Raw genomic sequence first — 21,323 nt, 5'->3', positions numbered from 1 at the left:
ACAGTAAATTATTACATCTTAGAATTAGAAATTATGATATAGTACAGATAAATAATTATCTCTTGAGCTTCACAAGGCATTCTGGGTATGAGAATGGTCTGTGGAATTTAGTACTAGAACATAAATATACTTTAATAGAAAGTAACACTACAAACTTATCAAAGTATCAAGAACTTTATAAGTTTACATTCCCAAAGCATAATCAATTTATTTACAATGTATTTTCAATTATTGGCTTTGCATCTCAATAAAATCATTATTAGAAAGGGTAATCTAGTTTTAAAAGTCCTCTTACACTCTTAGAAATTTACTTTTTTTTTTTTTTTTTTTTAAAGGCCAAAAAAATTTCCGGGTTATAAACTTAAGACCTAATGAAATGATCTAACTACATGCAGGTTTGCAAAGAAAATGCTCATATACCCTTTGAAAATGGCACTAATGTAGCCAATATCTAGTGCATATATTAACCCTGAGATTACAACTCATAATCCAAGTATTTAAAAGTTTACATGTCCCACAGTAGTTTGGACTTTTGTACATAAGCCAGCTAAAGAATACATATTACCATTATAAATATGTCCTAACCTCTTGTTTAAATGCTATCGAAACAAACAGTAAAAGGAATATTAAGCCATTTTATAATATCTAGTTGCTGCATTAACTCAACTGTACTCTGATTGTTTTTTGAGACTCTTCTCCAAGTTCAAACATGTCAAGCTTGTTCTTCAAGCCCTTCAAGTTGGGACTTATATTAAAAAACAGTGCCAAGCAAGAAGTTTAAGTCAACATAAAACCTTCACAGAAATGATTATAGGAGTTCAAATTGACTGTAAATATCCCTCAACAACATGTCATGTAGTAAAACCAAAATATTTCGTTGGATTATAGTTTACTTTCTGCTTATAATTTCTTCTTTGACCTACAGGTTACTTGAAAATGTATATAGTAATTTTCAAATATATGGATTTGTTCTAGTTATTGTTTTGTTATTGATTTCTAGAGTAACTGCACTATGGGCAGAAAACATAATTTCAACCCTCGGAAGTTCGTTGAAAACTTACTTTAGAGCCTAAGACATAGTCACTGTAAAGAAATGAATTCTTTAGTTGTATAGTGCAGTATTTTATAAGATCAAAATAGAGTCTTTTTTTTTTTTTTTTTTTTATTTTTGGGACAGAGAGAGACAGAGCATGAATGGGGGAGGGGCAGAGAGAGAGGGAGACACAGAATCGGAAACAGGCTCCAGGCTCTGAGTCATCAGCCCAGAGCCTGATGCGGGGCTCGAACTCACGGACCGCGAGATAGTGACCTGGCTGAAGTCGGACGCTTAACCGACTGCGCCACACAGGCGCCCCAAAATAGAGTCTTTAAATCTTACTGATTTTTAAGTCTGCCTATTCCATCAATTACAGAGAGAGAGGTGCTATAATTGCTTACTATGATATGGATTATCTGTGTCTCTATTTCTTTCAAAGTTACCTTTGTATATTTTGAGAACATGTTATTAGTAAATGCAAATTCAAAATTTGTATCTCCCTGATAAACCGAATCTTCTTTCATGATGAAATGATCAGCTTTTATATCTAGTAACACATTCAGCCTTAAAACCCATTATATTCCATATTAATATGGCAGCATTGGTTTTCTTTGGGTTAATGTTCTCATGGTAAATCTTTTTTCAGCCTTTTAATTTCAAAATTTCATATATCTATTTTTAGATGTGTGCACTTGAATTTTTTTTTTAACTTTATTTTTTAGGGGCACCAGGGTGGCTCAGTCAGTTAAGTGTCTGACTTCAGCTCAGGTCATGATCTCTCCATTCCCGAGTTCAAGCCTCGTGTCCAGCTCTTGTGCTAACAGCTCGGAGACTGGAGCCTGTTTTGGATTCTGTGTCTCCCTCTCTCTCTCTCTCTCTGACCCTCCCTTGCTCTCTCTCTCTCAAAAATAAATAAACATTAAAAATTTTTTTCATCTTTACTTAAAAAATTTTTTTTTTTACTTTTATTTTTTAGAGAGAGAGGGAGAGACAGAGCGTGAGCAGGAGAGGGGCAGAGAGAGAGACACAGAATCCGAAGCAGGCTTCAGGCTCTGAGCTGTCAGCATAGGGCCGGATGTGGGGATCTAACTCATGAACTGCAAGATCATGACCTGAGCTGAAATTGGACGCTTAACTGACTGAGCCACCCAGGTACACCTACTTGGACTTTTTTTCAATCCAGACTGATAATCTTTGTTTTTAACTGCAGCATTTAGCCCATTTAGAGTTAACAACCAGTGATGAGTTTCAATCTGTCTTATTTTAACTGTTATTTGTTCTAACCACTTTGTGTTTATTTTTCTCTCCTTTCACTGAATTACTATTTCTAAGACTTTTTCCTCTATTCACACTTCTAGTTTGGAAGTTAAACATTATGTTTCTATCCTTTTAGTAGTTACCCTAAAAATTACAACATGCTTACTTAACTAATCAATGTCTAAAGAACAATCAATATATCTTTATCCTTCCTCTCAATAATATAAGTAACTTAGAATACTTTAGTATTCATTCTCACTCCCAGCTTATATATTATCGTTCTCATATATATTAATTCTTTTATTTCAACCCATCATGAGATATTGTTTTATATTGTCAATTTGTGCTTAAATTTATGCACATGTATGCCATTGTCTGATCTTTTTTTGTTTCTTGAATTCTTGACCTTTTAATGAATATTTTCCTTCTTCCTAAATTACATGTTTTAGAATTTCCTTTAGTGAGGGTCTGTTGGTAACAAATAGTTGTCTGGAAACATCTTTATTTTTGTTCCCAGTCTTGAAATAGTTTCACTGGACTACTATTCCAGGCTGGCAGCTATTTTCTTTCATCATGTGAAAGATATCATTGGACTATCTCTGGCTTCTATTGTTGCTGCTGAGAAATAAGCAGTGTTCCTTTGAAAGTATTTTGGCTTCTTCCCACCCTTGGGCTTATTTAAAAATCTCTTCCATTTATCTATCTACCTACCTGTATCTCCCTATCAATCAATCAATCATCTTCTGAAGTTTCACTACAAGGTCTCTGGGTTTGGATTTCTTCTATTTTAATTAGGATTTGCTAGGCTTCTTGAATCAGCAGATTGTACCTTTCATCAGTTTTAAAAGTTCTCAGCCATTATATCTCTTCAAATATAGTCTCTTTCTACTCTTTCTTGTCCTTCTCAGAGCCTAATTAGAATTATACATCTTAATCAATCCTCTAGGTCTTTTCTTGGTTTTATTTTTTATAATGGAAAATTTCAAATGTAGAACAAATATTATAATGAGTCCTCATGTAACCACTCCTCAGCTTGAAAAATTATCAACATAAGGGGCGCTTGAGTGGCTCAGTTGGTTAAGCGTCCAACTTCGGCTCAGGTCATGATCTCAGGGTTTGTGGGTTCAAGCCCCGCGTCAGGCTCTGTGCTGACAGCTCAGAGCCTGGAGCCTGCTTCGGATTCTGTGTTTCCTTCTATCTTGGCCCCTCCCTGGCTTGTGCTCTGTCTCTCTCTGTTTCTCAAAAATAAATAAATGTTAACATTTTTTTTAAAAAGTTATCAACATTTTTTCCAAGTTTTTCTTATTCTCTCCAAATACAACCCTCTCCTCCGACACACATTTTTCTTCTAGAGTATTTTAAAGAAAATCCTAGATCCTATCATTTCAACACTAAATAATCCAGTACATATCTCTAAAAGATCAGAAAATTTAAGATCTGTAATTTCTCCTCTTCTACACTTTGTCCAAACTATTCATTTGTTAAATGAATTGAGCCATCTGTCCTGAAAGATTTCCCACATTCTCTGTTTTTGGTTGATTGCATCTTCATGGTGTCATTTCACATATTCCTACACACACACACACACACACACACACACACACACACACACATACTCCATATCTCTTGATGGTTATTGTAACCAGTGGCTTGATCAGATCTCAGTTTAATTCTATGGCAAGAATATTTTACAGGTTGTTCTATATACTTACTATTGCAATATATCAGGAGGTACAAAATGACTGTCATACTCTTAAGGATATTAAGATTGATCACTATAGTTGAGCCCGATCCATTCATCTATTATTAAATCTTTCCTCAAGGGTTTTAGCAGCCATGCTAATTGTTGTTAGATCCATTATTTACCAGGGAATTATGAAATGATGACTTTTCACATGGTATCATTCCTTCAGCATTTCATATCCAGAATTCTTCTATAGCGGAAGAACTTTCCCTCATCAACTATTATCTTGAAATACAGTTCATAAATGAAAGTCAGGATAAATTCTTGACTCTTTTTCTTTTTTTACCAATGTATACAGTACTGAGTTGGTGTCCTCATAATCTCCATCATCCATTTGGGTATTACCATTAGAAATTTATGAATTTTACATATTTGATGTGTTTCAATCCTTCTGCAGATATTTATTCTTTTTTAATTATATAAACATGCTCCATTGTGTTCATAACTAACGTTACAAATGTGTCTGATGGTAAAATCTTTCCTTTGTAGGTAAATTCAAAAGAATTATCAGGATATGTCTAGTTTGGGTCTCATTCCATTCATCTTGTTTGGTACTTGTGAATTTTTTTAATCTACTGACTCAAGTCTTCCTCTAGCTCACATAAATTCCCTTTGATAAATTATTTTCCTCATCTGTTCTCATATCTACATCTCTTCTAAGTGTACTGCATTTTCTTTCTTTTTTTTTTTGGATGTAAATTATTTTATTTTTTTTTTAAATATATGAAATTTATTGTCAATTGGTTTCCATACAACACCCAGTGCTCATCCCAAAAGGTGCCCTCCTCAATACCCATCACCCACCCCCCCTCCCTCTCACCCCCCATCAGTCCTCAGTTTGTTCTCAGTTTTTAAGAGTCTCTTATGCTTTGGCTCTCTCCCACTCTAACCTCTTTTTTTCATTTATTTATTTATTTATTTTTAAATATACTGAATTTTCTAACTCTAGTCTTTATTTTTACTTTCTCTCCATAATTTTAATTAATTTACTTTTCACCTTGAATTCTACAGAGAATTTTTCAAGGTTGTCTTCTTATTCAGTAATTGGATGTTCTATAACATACAATCAGCTATATATAATTAAAAAATTTAAAAATTCTGTCTTTTCATATCCAAGAGCTCTTTACTATTCTCAAATTATTACTTTCACCATGTGGGGGGAAATTTTTCAGAAAGTTGCAAATATAGTACAATAAAACCCATATATTCTTTATCTAGATACCATAATCTATGATTAACATGTTGCCTCAGATCATTATTTTTGGTGTCTACTTACTCGTTTCATTTATTAATGGAATGTCCAGTTTATTCACACTAAAAATATTAGTTTTTTTTTAATTTGTTTTTGTGAGAAGTTGGTCTTATGGAAGGTCATTTGCTCCAATGATTAAGATTGGTCTTAATTAAGAATTTTTTTTTTTTTTTTTTGCACAAAATTTAAGGAGGCACTTATTTTGAGGCTCATGTGTAACATTGGGAATGAGTATATCTCCTTAATAATGATGCACCCATTGCCAAAATTTAAGGACACATTAACTATTGGGTTTAAACAAGTGCCACGTTAGCACCTACATAACTTCAAGAGTTAGTGTTTTCTCAAATTTTACACCCTAGAGTTGCCTTTCTTGCTTCACCCTAGCTTTGCTGTGCACTTTGTTGTGGGTCTTTTCATTTTTTATTTTGTCTGTTTCTTACTATTATAGACTAAATTTTATCCAGTACTGGCAGTTGAGAAGGGTTCTATCATACTTTGTATGAATCTGTTCAAATTCTATAGATATTTTCCTCTTCTTGATGCAGTAAAGGGAAAGCTAATTGGTGCTTCCTTCACATTTCTCATCAATAATGTATCCTAAAGTGACCCCGCCAATACACATCAATGACACTCAGTTTACCATTTGTTGCTAATTGCTTAGCCTTTACAAAGCATTTAGCAAATCAGCCAAACTTGTAAATCATTCTTTAGCATCAAAGGACACACACAATTTATTTACCTTATTCAGATTCTTTTCCTATATGGGGACAGTTTTATCTCCATAAGAAAAAAATGGCAATTCAATTCTTAGTTGGAAAACTGTGGCAGACACTTTAATTTGGTTACTCCAGAATATATGAATATAAAAGAACAACTTCTCAAAATCACACTTAATTACTGTACAAAATTGGTTTCAAAAGTCAAGCGTTCTAATCATGGTTTGTTTGTTTTTAACCAAAATTCAGCATTTTTATCTTTCCCATTAAATACAGTCAGAAAAATCAAGAGGCAAATTCTTAGAGATGTTCTTGATTCTACAGTTGCTCATTTTTCCAGTTTGCAAAGGCCTTTAAGTGGGTTACAGCTACTGCACATTTGTCTGCCAAATTTGCCTCATTGGCACAACAGGTCTGGGACTACAGTGAGGCAAGGCAGTGCCTCAGAACACAAGATTCAAGGAGGCATCACTCTTAGGGTGATGTACATGTAAAGTCTGCACTTACACCAATAGGAGAGAAGTGCCTCCATGAATTTTGTGCCCTACAAGCCTCTCTTGCCTCATTCTAGTCCAGGCCCTGCAGTATGTATGTCCAAATATATTTTAAATATATTTTTAAATGTTTATTTATTTATTTTGAGAGACAGTGAGAGAGCATGCGTGCAAAAGAGAAAGAATCCTAAGCAGGCTCTGTGCTGTCAGCGCAGAGCCCAACACAGGGCTCGATCTCATGTACAGTGAGATCATAACCAGAGCCAAAATCGAGTCGGACACTTAACCCACAGAGCCACTCAGGCACCCCATATATTTAAGAGTTGATACTGCAGGTGCCAAAAAAGGGGGAATGTTTCTCAATATCCTCACCAGTAATTTTAAGCTCTGAAAATTACCATATCTTTTCAGACATCATTACATAAATGCAGTGAGCTGATTTTAAAGTAAATACTATTTAAGTTTTGGTAGCTTGGGTTTCTCGTTCATTTGTGGATTTTTGTCTTTGTATTCTATTGTAGTACTGTTCCTAGCCTTCTTTATGCTCAGTTGCAAAATATTTTCACGATTTTCTTTTGAGACCTATGATTGTTTCCAAATGTCATTTTAAAATGACCAGGGGCAGCCAGTGGCTCAGTCGGTTAAGGGTCTGACTCTTGATTTTGGCTCACGTCCTAATCTGACAGTTTCATGAGTTCAAGCCCCACGTCAGGCTCTGGACTGACGTGCTAGCAAACTCTCTTTCTCTCTCTCTCAAAATAAATAAATAACCTTTAAAAAATGACTGTTTTGGGGTGCCTGGGTGGCTCAGCCAGATAATTAAAAATTATCTGATTTTTAATTTTGGTTTGGGTCATGATTCCCAAGGTCGTGGGATCAAGCCCCACATCATACACCATGCTGAACATGGAAACTGCTTAAGATTCTTTCTCTCTGTCTCTGTCTCCCTCTCCCTGGCTCATGCGCGCGCTCTCTCTCTCTCTCTCTCTCTCTCTCTCTCTAATAAAAATTAAAGGAGGGCCTGGGTAGCTCAGTCAAGTTAAGCATCTGACTCTTAGTTTCATCTTAGGTCACGGTCACAGTGTGTGGGATCAAGCCCTGCACGGAGCTTTGTGCTGGCAGTGCAGAGCCTGCTTGGGATTCTCTCTCTCCATCTCTCTCCTGTTTGAACTCTCTCTCAAAATAAATAAATAAACTTTAAAAAAATTTTTTTTAAAGAAATGACTATTTCAAGCAATTATTATGTAGGCATTCTCATAGAAGAGATACCAAGATTTGGGCTCATTTGCATCTATACTATAAAACTCATTCATTCATTCATTCATTCATTCATTCATTCATTCATTCATTCATTCATTTAGAGGAGGGGAGGGCAGAAAGAGAGATAAAATCTCAAGCAGGCTCCATGACACAGGGGCTTGATACCACGACCCTGGGATCATGACCCAAGCCAAAATCAAAAGTCTGATACTCAACTGACTGAGCCACCCAGGCACCCCTACAACTCACCTTTTAATAGACATCAGTGGCACAGCCTGCTGTTCCCTAATATTGATTGTACTCTACTTTTTTAGTAATATAACCCTTGACTTTTAACTGAGTAATACAACTACCCAGAATAAAGATTTATTTTCTAGTGTTCCTTGCTTGAGGTAGATAGGAGTGTTTTTTGCCCTTTCCTTTTTGATTGGAATGGGGCAGATTGGCTGTGGTTCAAGTAGCCATCTTGGAAGTCCATGCCAAGCACAGTGGGTCAGCAAAATAGGAGAATGGGTCCCTGATGCCTTTGTGAGGCTACTGTATCAGCACTGGACCTTTAAAATTTTCAAAGACAGAAATAAATTTTTCTTTTATTTAAACTGGCATTTGAGGGGCACCTGGCTGGCTCAGTCAGTAGAGCATGTAACTCAACCTCAGGGCTATGAGTTCAAGCCCAGCACTGGGTGTAGAGATTGCTTAAAGATACCATCTTAAAGGGGTGCCTAGGTGGCTCAGTCGGTTAACTGTCTGAATCTTGATTTTGGCTCAGGTCATATCTCACAGTTTCATGAATATAAGTCCCATGTCTGGCTCTGGTTGACAGAGCAGAGCCTGCTTGGGATTCTCTCTCTCCCTCTCTCTCTCTGCCCCTCCCCAATGCATGCACATGTGCATGCTCTTTCTCTCTCTTTCAAAATAAATAAATAAAAAAAATACAATCTTAAAAGAAAAAAACAAAATGCATTTGAGGCCTTCTACTGCCCACAGATAATCCTAATTCCAACTGAAATTCCATTAACCAGAGACTCATTTGATTAATAAGATCTTAAAAAATAATAATTCTGGGAGGTTCCACATACATATTAAGAAAAAGTAGTTGATACAGTGTAATTTGTTTTTTTTTTTTAAGTTTATTTATTTATTTTGAGAGAGACAGAGACAGCTCTAGTGGGGAGGGGCAGAGAGAGAGGGAGAGAGAAAGAATCCCAAGGAGGCTCTATGCTATCAGCCCAGAGCCCAAAATGGGGCTCAAACTTGCTGAACAGTGAGATCGTGACCTGAGCCTCAAACCAAGAACTGGATGCTTAACTGAGTCACCCGAGTGTCCTTCAGTGTAATTTGTTCTTAACCTTTAGCAAAAATCAGCCAGAGTGAAAGAAGTAGGTAGCTTTGCACGGGGAGACAGGAAATTCTAGAACATAAACTATTTTGCAGGGAGATAACAAGATAAATTATCAGTAAAAAGGTAACGGGAAACTGAAGATATCCCAGTGAGAGAAGCAGATAAAATTAAGGCTGATTGCTGAGGCCCAGTTGTATCCTCTGCCTAGGGTTCTGCAAAATCTCCTTGGGTCTTTATGACAAGTTGTCCTTTTGCTTAAGTTAAAAAAGTTCAACCAAATGGCTTGTTTCTATTACTTATAACCAACAGTACTAACCAATAAAACAAGTGATGCATACAGGAGTGCCCCGTTTAGTCAGTATTATTGAGGAACAACCTATTCTGGTAAGGTATTCCAGCAAGTAAAAATTTTATACATAACTTAACCACTGCCTGCACCCCATTGTCACTGAGTGTAGTTTGGCATTTTATTTTACAAAATAACTGTGTATTCATCATTGCATTCAATTACATTCTGATCCTTTTTATTATTTTTCTTGGAAAGTTTGAGACATTTTTCAATGTACATATGAGGAAATTAATAGTCTGATTGTGGACTTACTGTTTTTCAGAATGAATGGCTTGTAGACAACATTCTGCAGTTTTGCAGAATAGAAATGGGGATAAAGAACTTTCTAGGAGATCTTTATGTGCAAAAGCTGAAAAGGGTGTTGGCGTTGTGGTCTGAATTTGCTGCTTGTCCCAATCAAGGGAACTGCTGTGTATAATTTTGACTTTAGTTTAACCCTGGGCTTCCCATAGTTACTGCAATCTGTACTCAAGTTCAAAAACATCCAAGTGTAAACCTTAGGACTTTGCCAGAACTTGTTAAAAAAAAGGTAACAATATAAGTGGAGGCCTGAGTTATTTAACTGGGCTTGAGATATGGATAGGATTTTCACTTTTAGAGATGGAATAAGTGGATAGTAGTATCACTGTCAATCACTGGAGCTTCATCAGTCAGGATCTTTGAGGGAGCGCTTCTCCACTTGACCAAGCTCATTTCATCATCAAGTGTGCAGTGGAGCTTTCTCTATGCTATTATAAAAATGTAAGTTTATTTTAATTCCTTATGTCATTCATTGATAGTTGGCTGTTCATATATTCTGATTTCTATGGAATTGGGTATATACTGTTTAATAATGTACTTTAGCAGATGTGTCTAGCAACCATGTTGTTTATGTTCCTAAACTCACTCTCATAATTTAATTGCACTTTTTACTATGTTCCATGAATTATATCTAGGAGTTCAGAGTTATATATTTATCAACTTACATTCACAGTAAATGATGGTCAGGCACCATTGAGCCTAACTTATCATTTTATTTTACTGAACGGTCATATATTTAACTTCTCTACACATTGGCCTTCTTTCCTAAGTTGTCTTTAAAAGTGTTACATTTTGGGGCGCCTGGGTGGCGCAGTCGGTTAAGCGTCCGACTTCAGCCAGGTCACGATCTCGCGGTCTGTGAGTTTGAGCCCCGCGTCAGGCTCTGGGCTGATGGCTCAGAGCCTGGAGCCTGTTTCCGATTCTGTGTCTCCCTCTCTCTCTGCCCCTCCCCCGTTCATGCTCTGTCTCTCTCTGTCCCAAAAATAAATAAACGTTGAAAAAAAAATTAAAAAAAAAAAAGTGTTACATTTTATTATTTTATAAATACAGAAATCAATGGTCTGAAGTGTGGAGTTTATACACATTTATGACACTGAAGGGTCCTTAGCTGCCTTCAGGGTAGTTTGAATTTTATTTGTAATATAAGTACATGCTTATTATCACTTTGTTTAAATTCTGATCTTAGTTCTTTTTCATAAATTTTCTGAAAAATAAGTAGTTTCAGGTGCCAGGTGGGGAAATTAATCATCTGGCTGAGCCCTTGTCATTTTATGACACTGAATGCTCTTCAGTGTCTGCAGTCAGTTGCCACTAAGTACAGTCTGGCATTTTGTTACACAAAATTGTGGTGTAATATCCTTTTATTATTTGGCTAAAATTTGAACTTGGCTTTTCCCAAAAGCTTAATTTAACTATTATCTCCTTTCAATTTATAAGTATGGAAAGTAACTGGCAAGGAGCATAACTTAAAAGCATTAAAACTCTTCAATAATTTTAATGGAAATGTTTTGATGTAAAACATAATTTCTTACTTCCCTCTACAGAATATTGTATATAATACACAGTAAGACTTGATCATGTTGACTGAAAGTTGCCAAAATGGTCCATTATTTTACTCAGCTTTAATACAGCACAGTCTTCAGGAACTACCAGAAGATATATATCTATACATACATATCTACTAGTAGATACATACACACATATTATCTACTCCTATGATGAAAAAGCCCCATACTACTGTGTTTTCTCAGCTGCCATTTATCATTTTTTATCAGTCAGTATGCCACTGATTCTAATCTTCCTTATTTCATACATAATTGGATAGTTTGTAGTTTCCAATTTTGGGGGGTTTGGCAATGGTCCATTTTCTTTTTTTAATGAAATCTTACACGAATTCCAACATATAAAATGAAAGAATATGGATTTCTGATGTGGAAACAGAATAGGGGAGCCAGCGTTCTGCTGCTAGGCCTCTATACCTGGTCTTCAGTGTAGAACACTGAGTTAACTGATGAAACCCCAGGTCACCATCAAATAGTTTAATACCACTTGTCAAAACTAAGAGTGATTTTCTCTATTCTGAAGGATAAACTTTCTTAGTTTGTACCTTGTACATCTTGTACCTTGTACAGAAGGCAACAAAAATATCCACAATCTCATTACTCAGTAACTTTGATTAGTATAACAAACAAAAATGGAAGTAAAACATATGTAAGGTTCAAAATTCAAACAATACAGACAGGTAAAGAAAAAGAAATGCCTTCCCCAGTCTTGCATATCCTTCTCCTCAAAGGTACCCACTATTAAATTACTTACAATTCCTTCCACAGTGTACATGAGTGTGTATGTCTACGTGTGTTCTGAATGTATGTGTGAATAAGGCTTTTTAAATAAAACTTTATACATACAATAGGTATCATATTATACATCATTATATACTTTCTTTCCTTTTTTAAAATTTAATATCAGCTATCTTTTTTAAAATTAATTTTTCACAGTTGTATTTCACATAACTGAGAAACATGAACTAACTCCCAGATCAGCAGAATGTGCTATTGTGGATAATATGACTAATTGCATTTCTATTGTCTGTGTCTGAGCTTAATGAGGCACTTTCTAAAAGAAGCATGATGCCTTTCCTATAAATATCCTTTATTCCATGACAGATCTTCAATGGAATACTATCTTCATAATAATATAAAAAATAGCTATGTTAGGGGCGCCTGGGTGGCACAGTCGGTTAAGCGTCCGACTTCAGCCAGGTCACGATCTCGCGGTCCGTGAGTTCCAGCCCCGCGTCGGGCTCTGGGCTGATGGCTCAGAGCCTGGAGCCTGTTTCCAATTCTGTGTCTCCCTCTCTCTCTGCCCCTCCCCCGTTCATGCTCTGTCTCTCTCTGTCCCAAAAATAAATAAACGTTGAAAAAAAAAATTTTTTTTTTAAAAAATAGCTATGTTATACATCACTACAACAGAACTTAATCACCAGGTGTAGCAATGTTTCTATGGAGCAATGTATTTAGAGTTCCAACTTGGAACTGGGGAACCAGAGGTAGCTCTCTAGAGGTAGAATGGCACCATGGGCAAAGTATGGGTTTTAGATTCAAAGGACCTGAATTTTAATCCAGGCACTGTCACTACTAGTTTTATCATTTTGGGCAAGTTACTTAACTAAGGTCCAGTTTCTTATATATACAAAGGAGATAATGATACATATTTTTCAAGTTGTTTTATGGATAAATGCATCCAAGAGGCACTGTTAAGTTCCTTTTCATTCCCCTACAAAGAGATTAGAATATTTTAATTAGCTTCAAACTCCTGACGAACTATAGAAGAGAATGGGGCAGGGAGTAGGCAGTGGAGTAGAGATTTGGGGAGACAAGGGATAGGTTTAGGTATTCTTGACAGTTAGAATGGTTAAAAGACCTATAAAGCTTCTTGATTCTTACTAGTGCCCCAATTACTGTCTTTTTTTTTTTTTTTTGTATCATGGGCACAGGAATTGGCCATCTCCTTTGCTTTAATTTCTACCATTTGCTGCTTTTGTTGATAGTGTTGCGCCCCCACTCCCACCTTCCATAGCCAATTAGAAGATGGAAATCTAGTCTGAGTTTCTCCCTCTAAAGTTACAAGGCTAAAAAATACCTGATATAAAAACAAACACCTGGAGATAGACTTTTAGGATACCAGAGTGAAAACCTCAGTGAACTTACTGTCTCACTAAAACAATGAAAATACAGGCAAACTATTTCAGGACTCTACCATTTAACACAAAAACAAAAAATTAACTGAAATATCCAAGAGAAACTACTGAACTTTAGTGTGCTTGAGAAAAACAGCAGTAGGCACCTGAGGTGGAGTATGGCCCAGATATCACACAACTAATGAAAGTGACAGTTCCAATCCTGTTTCTAATGGCTGGGGAACCTGTGACCTTTACTTTACCCCACTAAGTTGAAGTTCATCTTATTTTTCTCTTACCTACCTGTGAGAATTAAATTATGTACATAATAACAATAACAAATTACCCATTAGTTGATGATGGGCAAAAATTACTTACCTAAAAAAACTTGCTAAATCCAGCATTTCTACCTTAGACATACAAGATATCACACTATTTGAATTCAAATCATTTAAAAACTCTAGACTTGTTCCAAAAACGTGTTTTTATCTTTCCATGTAATAATTATGCATTAAAACTTCTAAAGATAGTGACAATAAGGTCAAAATTTTAACTTGACATAAATCAAAATGGCAATATTGAAATTCTTCAATAAAGCATGTCTCAGGAGCCTTGGTGGCTCTGTCGGTTAAGCATCTGACTTTTGATTTCAGCTCAGGACATGATCTTGTGCTTCATGAGTTGGAGACCCACATCAGGTTCTACACTGTCAATGCGAGGATTTGGCTTGGGATTCTCTCTCCTTCTCTCTCTATCCCTCCCCTACTTTCGTGCACACTTTCTCTCTCTCTCCCTCCCTCCCTCCCTCCTTCCCTCCTTCCCTCCCTCTCTCTCTCTGTCTCAAAATAAATAAACTTAAAAAAAAAAAAAGGCATTTCTTTGCACTGGGCCTTAATCTTTCCAGTATATTTTTCAAAGGATGATTTCTACTCCTTCTTCTGTATCAATACAAACTATTCCTCACACTTAGCTGCTTTAGAGTATTCTTTCTTTAAAGCACCATTCCTATAATTAGAATGTCTTTCTTCCTCTGATTTCAAAACAGCATTTAAAAAAATCTTAATCCAAACTATCCAATTATACTGTTCTGTAAACTTACAGGCTCCCAAACATATACACAGTGTTACAGTATAACAGATTTACTTGGTTTGTACTTTTAAAATATCATCAAAAATAGCAAACAATGACTTTTCTTAATTTGAATTAAACTGCATGGGGGGAAAAAGATTAAACATAATATATGTTTTACTAAGAATAAACTCCTACCTTAGGAGAAGTGGAGAGATCTCTTCCTGCAGAAATAACTGTGTTTTCATTTACTCCTCCTATCTTTGGTGAGAGGGCTGGTGGGGCTGGGGCTTTTCTTTTCACTCTCCTTTCAGTTTCCAGTTCTTGAATTGGATTTACCAAATTATTTGGAGGAAGAGCTGGTTTAGGTTCATAAAAAGGATTAGATCTAAATGAAAGAAGAATTATTGTTAAATGTTAATCTAAAAATATTTTATTCCAACTAAATTAATAAAATGTTCATTTATAAAACTAAAAAATACTGAAAATGACAAGGAGTCACTCAAACTAGTGAGAACCTACAATTTGGAAATAATCACTATTGTTATTTTTTTAATCATTAATAAAATTTTTCCCTTTTAAAAAGTATTTAAAAATTTTTTTCATACAAGGTCACACTTAGCTCAATTGTATATAAATCCTTAGAAAAATGTTGATAGTAATAGTAAATCCTATATACTCTTCACAACCAAAAAGGAAATAAGATGAGGAAATATTGATTTTCTTTTTTATGCTCCCCATATCATTTTTTTCCCCTGCATTTCATTCCTTCTCATTAGAGAACATCTTTTATAAGTCCTTTCAGCGAGGTTCTTTTAATAGTAAATTCTCCCAGGCACTGAAAATGTTTTTATGTCACACTTAAATGATAATTTCGCTGGGTAGAAAATTCTAGTCAGTTAATTCATATCAGCACTTTGATGATATTAGCCCAGTGTCAGCCTATTATTGCTCTTTTTTAAGTCATCTTTTATCTTTGGTTGCCGTTAAGATCTTCTCCTCTGGTTTCAAGCAATTTTACTATGATATGTCAAGGTGTGGATTTCTTTTCATTTATCCTGTTTCAGGTTCCTTATATTTCCTGAGTGTGAAGATTTATGTTTCATTAGTTTTTTTCTTTTTTAAGTTTATATATTTTGAGAGAGAAAGAGAAGACAGTGCATGCATGAGTGGGAGAGGGGAAGTGAGGGGGGAGAGAGAATCCCAAGTAGGCTCCATGCTATCAGCAGGGAGCCCCACGCAGGGCTTGATCTCATGAACTGTGAGACCATGAATTGAGTGGAAACAAAGAGTTGGATGCTCAACTGACTGAGCTACCCAGGCACCCCTATGTTTCATTAGTTCTAAAAAATTATTAGCCATTATCTCTTTAATAGCCTCTCTATTCTCTTCTTTAGAAAATGTTATTAGATGTATGCTGAATTAATCTCTCTCCTTCACATTTTTACAAATTTTTGTTCCTTCTGTGCTATAATCTGAATAATTTCCTCCCATCTATGATCTAATTAGCTTTTTCTCTCTTCATTTGTGTCTAATTTAATGTTAGACATTAAACCAGATATCTAGTTTATGGAGAATTCTCCATGAATTACCCATAAATTTTAAATTTTGATAAGCATTTTTCTTCATACAACCATGTGTAAAATACCTCAGGTATAGAGTTTTGAGTCATTAATCATTTAAACATTTACTTTAAAGTCTCTACCTGATAAATCTATTATTTGAAGTTTTTGCGTGTATAATCCTAGTGTTTCTTTTGTCTCCTGATGCTTTCTCTTAGTAAATTCTTTCCTTGTATGTTTTGTAATTCTAGATTTCAAGTTCAGGGCTTAATCTGAGGAAACCGTGCACATTCTGAGCCAGAAATGCCTCTCTTCGGAGCGTTTTATGTTTGCATTTGCCAAGTGCTTCAGGGGTCATTTTGTGTGTTCTTTTCTTGGCTTGGAGGATCCCAGACCATCCTGCCAATAGAATGTCAAATCCATATGAGGGTGGGCCTGTGTGCTTATAACTTCTTGGGGAAGACTTTTTTCCTCTACCTAATCCAGGCCCAAGCAAAAAATCTTCCTGGTTAACTCCCTCTACGAGTAGATGAGTTTTTTTCTCATTAGTTACCCATAAACACAAGTATCTGGTATAGATGATGATTATTCTTCCTATTACACAATAATAAACTGTTATCCTGGTTCTTATTTATTAGTTTGCTGCATTATCCACCCCCCCCCCGCCCCCCACACCAGCTGGTTCTCTGGAACCCTGTGTGTAAAGAATAAAATTTCTGAGTCTATAAGGCTAAGGTTCAGCTGACCCAAATTTAGTGATTATAGATCATTCAACCTGGTCATATATAAGGCCTGTACTGGTAACAGTCCTCTGTTTCAATTATGCATGCTCTTTTAACTACAACAGTACAAGACTCACTCAGAACCAATTACCAATTATGTACACCTCTGCTTAAGAATTTATATATAGATAGTCAAATCACATGAGACTGGGTACCAAGTATATATGGATCAGAGATGGGAAACATATCATACTTGTGATGTCATTCTCACTCTGTACTCATGGCAACAATTAGTGTCATGAGATTCCTTTCTATTGAGCTAGGGTATAGCCACAGAATGTCTCTCAACTCTGGTCAGGGTAGTTACTTTTAACTGAGTGGGGTTGGCATTTATATAGAAACCTATTTCTTGTGTTCTCTCCTATTTTTACGTCTGTGCATTCAAGAGAAAAAGAACAGTAAATAGATATATATAATTGAAAATTTGCTTTTCAAAACAAAATATTCTTGCCTAGTGACCAAGATATGCTTGATGTATTTACATCCCATGCTTACAACCTGCAGAAGAACTTGGGGGAAATCAAAGCAAGGAACAATGTTAAAATAACTAGGTGTTCAGAAAAAGCTGAACATTCTCTCTGAAAAGAGGTATAAAAGGTATCATATCCAGCCTAGAATGGAGGGCTTATCAATAACATTATTAACTAAGATTAATAAAGTGTTTATGCTGTGCTAGGTACTATTTTAAGTGTTTCACACTTACAACAATTTTATTTCTCCTGATAATTTTGAGAGCTTCATACAGCTGTTTTCAAACTCTAAAAGTAGTTTGAAGGGAGATAAATATAAAGAAATAAGTTGAAAACATAATTTTTTTAACCCCAAAACTTAAAAAAGGGAAAAAACTTTTTCTACCCAAACTTACTACCTGCCAATTAATGTTAAGTGTTCAGGACTGAACAGACCCATGTCAATCAAACTGAATTAATTCAGTTATATGAATTACTTGGATGATATTTAAAAATTTTTTCTTGGTTAGGTTTCTCTATAATAAACTTGCATAGTACTTTGAAATATGGCAGCTACTACAATGATCATTATTATTAATTTGTTATGTAAATATGGCTACTTTCAAGAAAAACATGTGTTAGAGGATATTTTTATTAAAAAAGAATTTGTGCTTAAAAGAAAAAAATGACAGAATCCCTTAAAACAGGTAGTTCCTCAGTACACTTTATATAACTTAATTTACAGTACTCATGAAACTTTTATAAAACTTATCTAGTATGTATACAAATATAACTAGATATTGTCCTTTTTCTTCCTGTCTCTGCCTGTTTCAAGCCACTTAGGTCTCCCTCCCACTTGAATATTAGTATCCTTTGTCAAAAGAAGGTAAATGCAAGTAGAAAAAAAGCTCATAATCATCTGATTTCCAAAGCTGGATGGTAAGATTCATCATTAACTAGAAACTAATCAAATGGAAATTTTCTTGAAACAATTAGAGCTACATTTCTCACTCTGTTTTACATGGCACATGCAGTAAGAATGAAATTTTTATGTCATTCTAGGGTAAAAATATAGGAAGCTGCTGGAAAACAGAAGTACCAGGGTCTCCAGCTGCCCTGGACCACACCTCACTGCAAGACGGACTAAGGGAATAAGTATCTCTGCACATCTATTATTTGCCTGTGAGAAAACAGTGTGCTAGGCACCTAATGGGTACCTAATTTAGTACTCTTTAGGTATAAATCAAAGTAAGACAAGAAGCTTCTACTTCTAAGGGTTCTGAATGATCCTTCCTATGGATCAGACATTTCTAAATAAAACTGAATTTCCTACTCTTTAAGAACAGGATACGATTATCTTTATATGAAGTGTTCAGAACAGTCAAATCCATATAGACAAAAAGTAGATTAATGGTTTTCAGGAGGTGGGGGAAGGGAGGAATTGAAACTAACTATTAATAGGTAAAGTATTTCTTTTGGGGGTGATGAAATGTTGTAGAATTAGATTGTGGTTATGGCTGCACAGCACAGTGAATTAGTTAAGAACCACTGAATGGACACTTTAAATAAGGAATTTTATGTTATGTGAAGTATATCTCAATTAAAAAGTACTATTTAAAAAAGTGATTAGGAATAATATCTATTATATATATGATTGTCAACACTGCTTCCTTCTCTATAAAAACAAGAGTTACATAGAATTATTGATCAATGCATTTTTAAAAATATTTAATATTTTTTGTAAAGAAATACTATTTAAGGAATTAGCATAATTCTTATTTCAGTGCTTTCTACATCACTTTGGATAAAGAAAAATTATTTTTATGCTTGTATTATATACCCGAGCAATAAATTAGTTAAAAAGAATTACAGAAAGAAAAACTATAAATTGATTAGAAACATGATTAATAAACATACTAAAAAAGAATAAAATATGAAACAAGAGTACAGTGAAATATATAGTCTTCCTTTCACTTTGAAAATTTATGTTTCTTTGGAAAAACAATCCACAATTATCTCTGAATAAAATTTAATGACAACTTTCCTTCAGAACCAGACATACAACCATACCAGAAATGATTTTATGCTAGACCCCAAAACATTTCATAAATGTTTTGGAAAAAAATATTGTTTGATTTTTGGTTTTCAATTTTGCTACATTAACCAGAATGGCTGAACTGACTTCCAAACAAGAGAAAACTGAGAAGCCCATGTGATTGCTAAGTGGAAAGGACATGTGCTACTAGCACTGAAGGGTGTTTACTTGCTCTTGGTGCTGATGGATATGCTGAGGTTCTGAAGGTTGTTTTACACATCAAAGAACTCAGCACTATTTGTGATAGGTTTATGTCAGAGGATGCAGGAAGAGTTTGATAATGGAAGATGAGTAATACAGGCTTTTCACTTGATGAAAGGTCATAAGTTTATTACTGAAGTAAGAACAAATTTTGGAAGATTTCTAATGTGGTTAGACTTACAAACTTTTAGAGAAAAAAGATAAGAAAAAAGAACAGAGTTCTTCCTGGACTCTCACATTAGCTGATGAGCAATCTTTAGAATCTGTGTATATATTCCTATTAAAAAAAAAAAAGCTGAAGTGTTTATAGGCGCCCTCTGGTAATCTCAGATGATTGAGCAATTTAGAATGTTCTTTATTCATGGGAAACTTGTAAAGACTGTGACTTTCACGTGGAAAAAAAAAAATGGTCAAAAGGAAACACCCAATGATTCTGATTTTAGTTTTCATTAAGGCATTTTAAATGTTTAAACAAACATTAAATGTCTCTTTAACTTGTTAATAGGAAAGAGCAGGGTGTGTGTGTGTGTGTGTGTGTGTGTGTGTGTGTGTTGTGTAATACTCATGCCTCTTGGAATGACTGAATGCTTGTACTTAAAGTTTATATTTACATTCAAATACTGTAGGTGTGTGGCTATTACTCAGCACCTACACCACCCATGAGAAATTTTATTTTCATCACACATTAGCTATTTCAAAGAAAGCAAATATAATAACTTTAGCTAGAGTTGAGCCAATTTTTCCAACCCCTGTACAGTTATTAATTAGTATTGAGAGCTAAACCTCGGTTTGGAATCAGATGATTACTATGATATATTTCTATGTATTTAAGGCAAACCGGAACATTTTAGGTTTTATCAAAATCTAACCAGGCCCATGGAAGCATGTAGCACATGTGAGAGTCATAGGCCATGTGATGTAAAATGGGAAAAAGTTGAGAAATACAGTTCTAGAGCAATAGAAAACAGGTCAACTACCTCATTCTTTCAAACAAGTCTTTCAAATATTTGAATTTGGTTATTATAATTCTCTTAAATAATCTTTCTTCTAAGTCAAATAGTCTGTATGACCTTAATCACTGCTCATTTGATGTGGTTTCTGGACTTTTTTGATGACTCTGTTGCTCTATTCTTTTAATGCTCTGAATTACCAATGTCCCTTGTACAGTTGGCAGAACCTAGAAGTAAAATACTGCTCAAAATAGGAGCTGACCAATGCACAGGAAAAAATGACATTTCTTCCTTCACACGAAGCAACTGCTCCCAACTTTCAAACATTGAAGGAGCCTTTTTATTATTTCCCTCACAATCTATTATATCCCCATTATTCTGAAAGATTTTCATACTTACCTGTATTTTTAAAGAAATAACTATTTTTCCCAAGATCTAAATAATCTTAATACACTAAAATTCACATATTTCTAAGGAAAACAAAGACACATACAGCCTCACTACAAGTAAACATATAATTACTATTCTATTAATTTCATCATCTGTGCCATTGCTACATCCATATCAAATGACTTGAGTTTCCTCCTCATTATGGGTCAGATTTTCCTGCTTCTGTACATGCCTGATAGATTTTTCATTGGTTGTCAGACATAGTGAATTTTATATTTTGGGTGCTGGGTTTTTTGGTATTCCCTTTGGTATCTTTGGTATATTTGTGTGGCATGCAATTAAGTTACTTGGAATCATTTTGATTGCTTTGAGCCTTGCTTTTAAGCTTTGTTAG

General features: G+C 35.0%; 1 protein-coding gene across 15 annotated transcripts in view; it reads right to left on the bottom strand.

The window, feature by feature from the left end:
* Positions 1 to 21,323, bottom strand: part of EHBP1 (EH domain binding protein 1) — a 363,403-nt gene that overhangs the window by 155,735 nt on the left and 186,345 nt on the right. For all 15 annotated transcript variants that reach the window (XM_043603483.1, XM_043603493.1, XM_043603482.1 and 12 more), the window contains one exon: positions 14,699 to 14,888. In XM_043603483.1, the coding sequence (XP_043459418.1) occupies positions 14,699 to 14,888 (190 nt within the window). The remainder of the gene's footprint in view (positions 1 to 14,698; positions 14,889 to 21,323) is intronic.

This window comes from Prionailurus bengalensis, chromosome A3, assembly GCF_016509475.1.
Source record: "Prionailurus bengalensis isolate Pbe53 chromosome A3, Fcat_Pben_1.1_paternal_pri, whole genome shotgun sequence".
Taxonomy (NCBI): Eukaryota; Metazoa; Chordata; class Mammalia; order Carnivora; family Felidae; genus Prionailurus; species Prionailurus bengalensis.
Note: the sequence above shows the minus strand (reverse complement) of the source record. Positions and strands in the feature narration are given on the sequence as shown.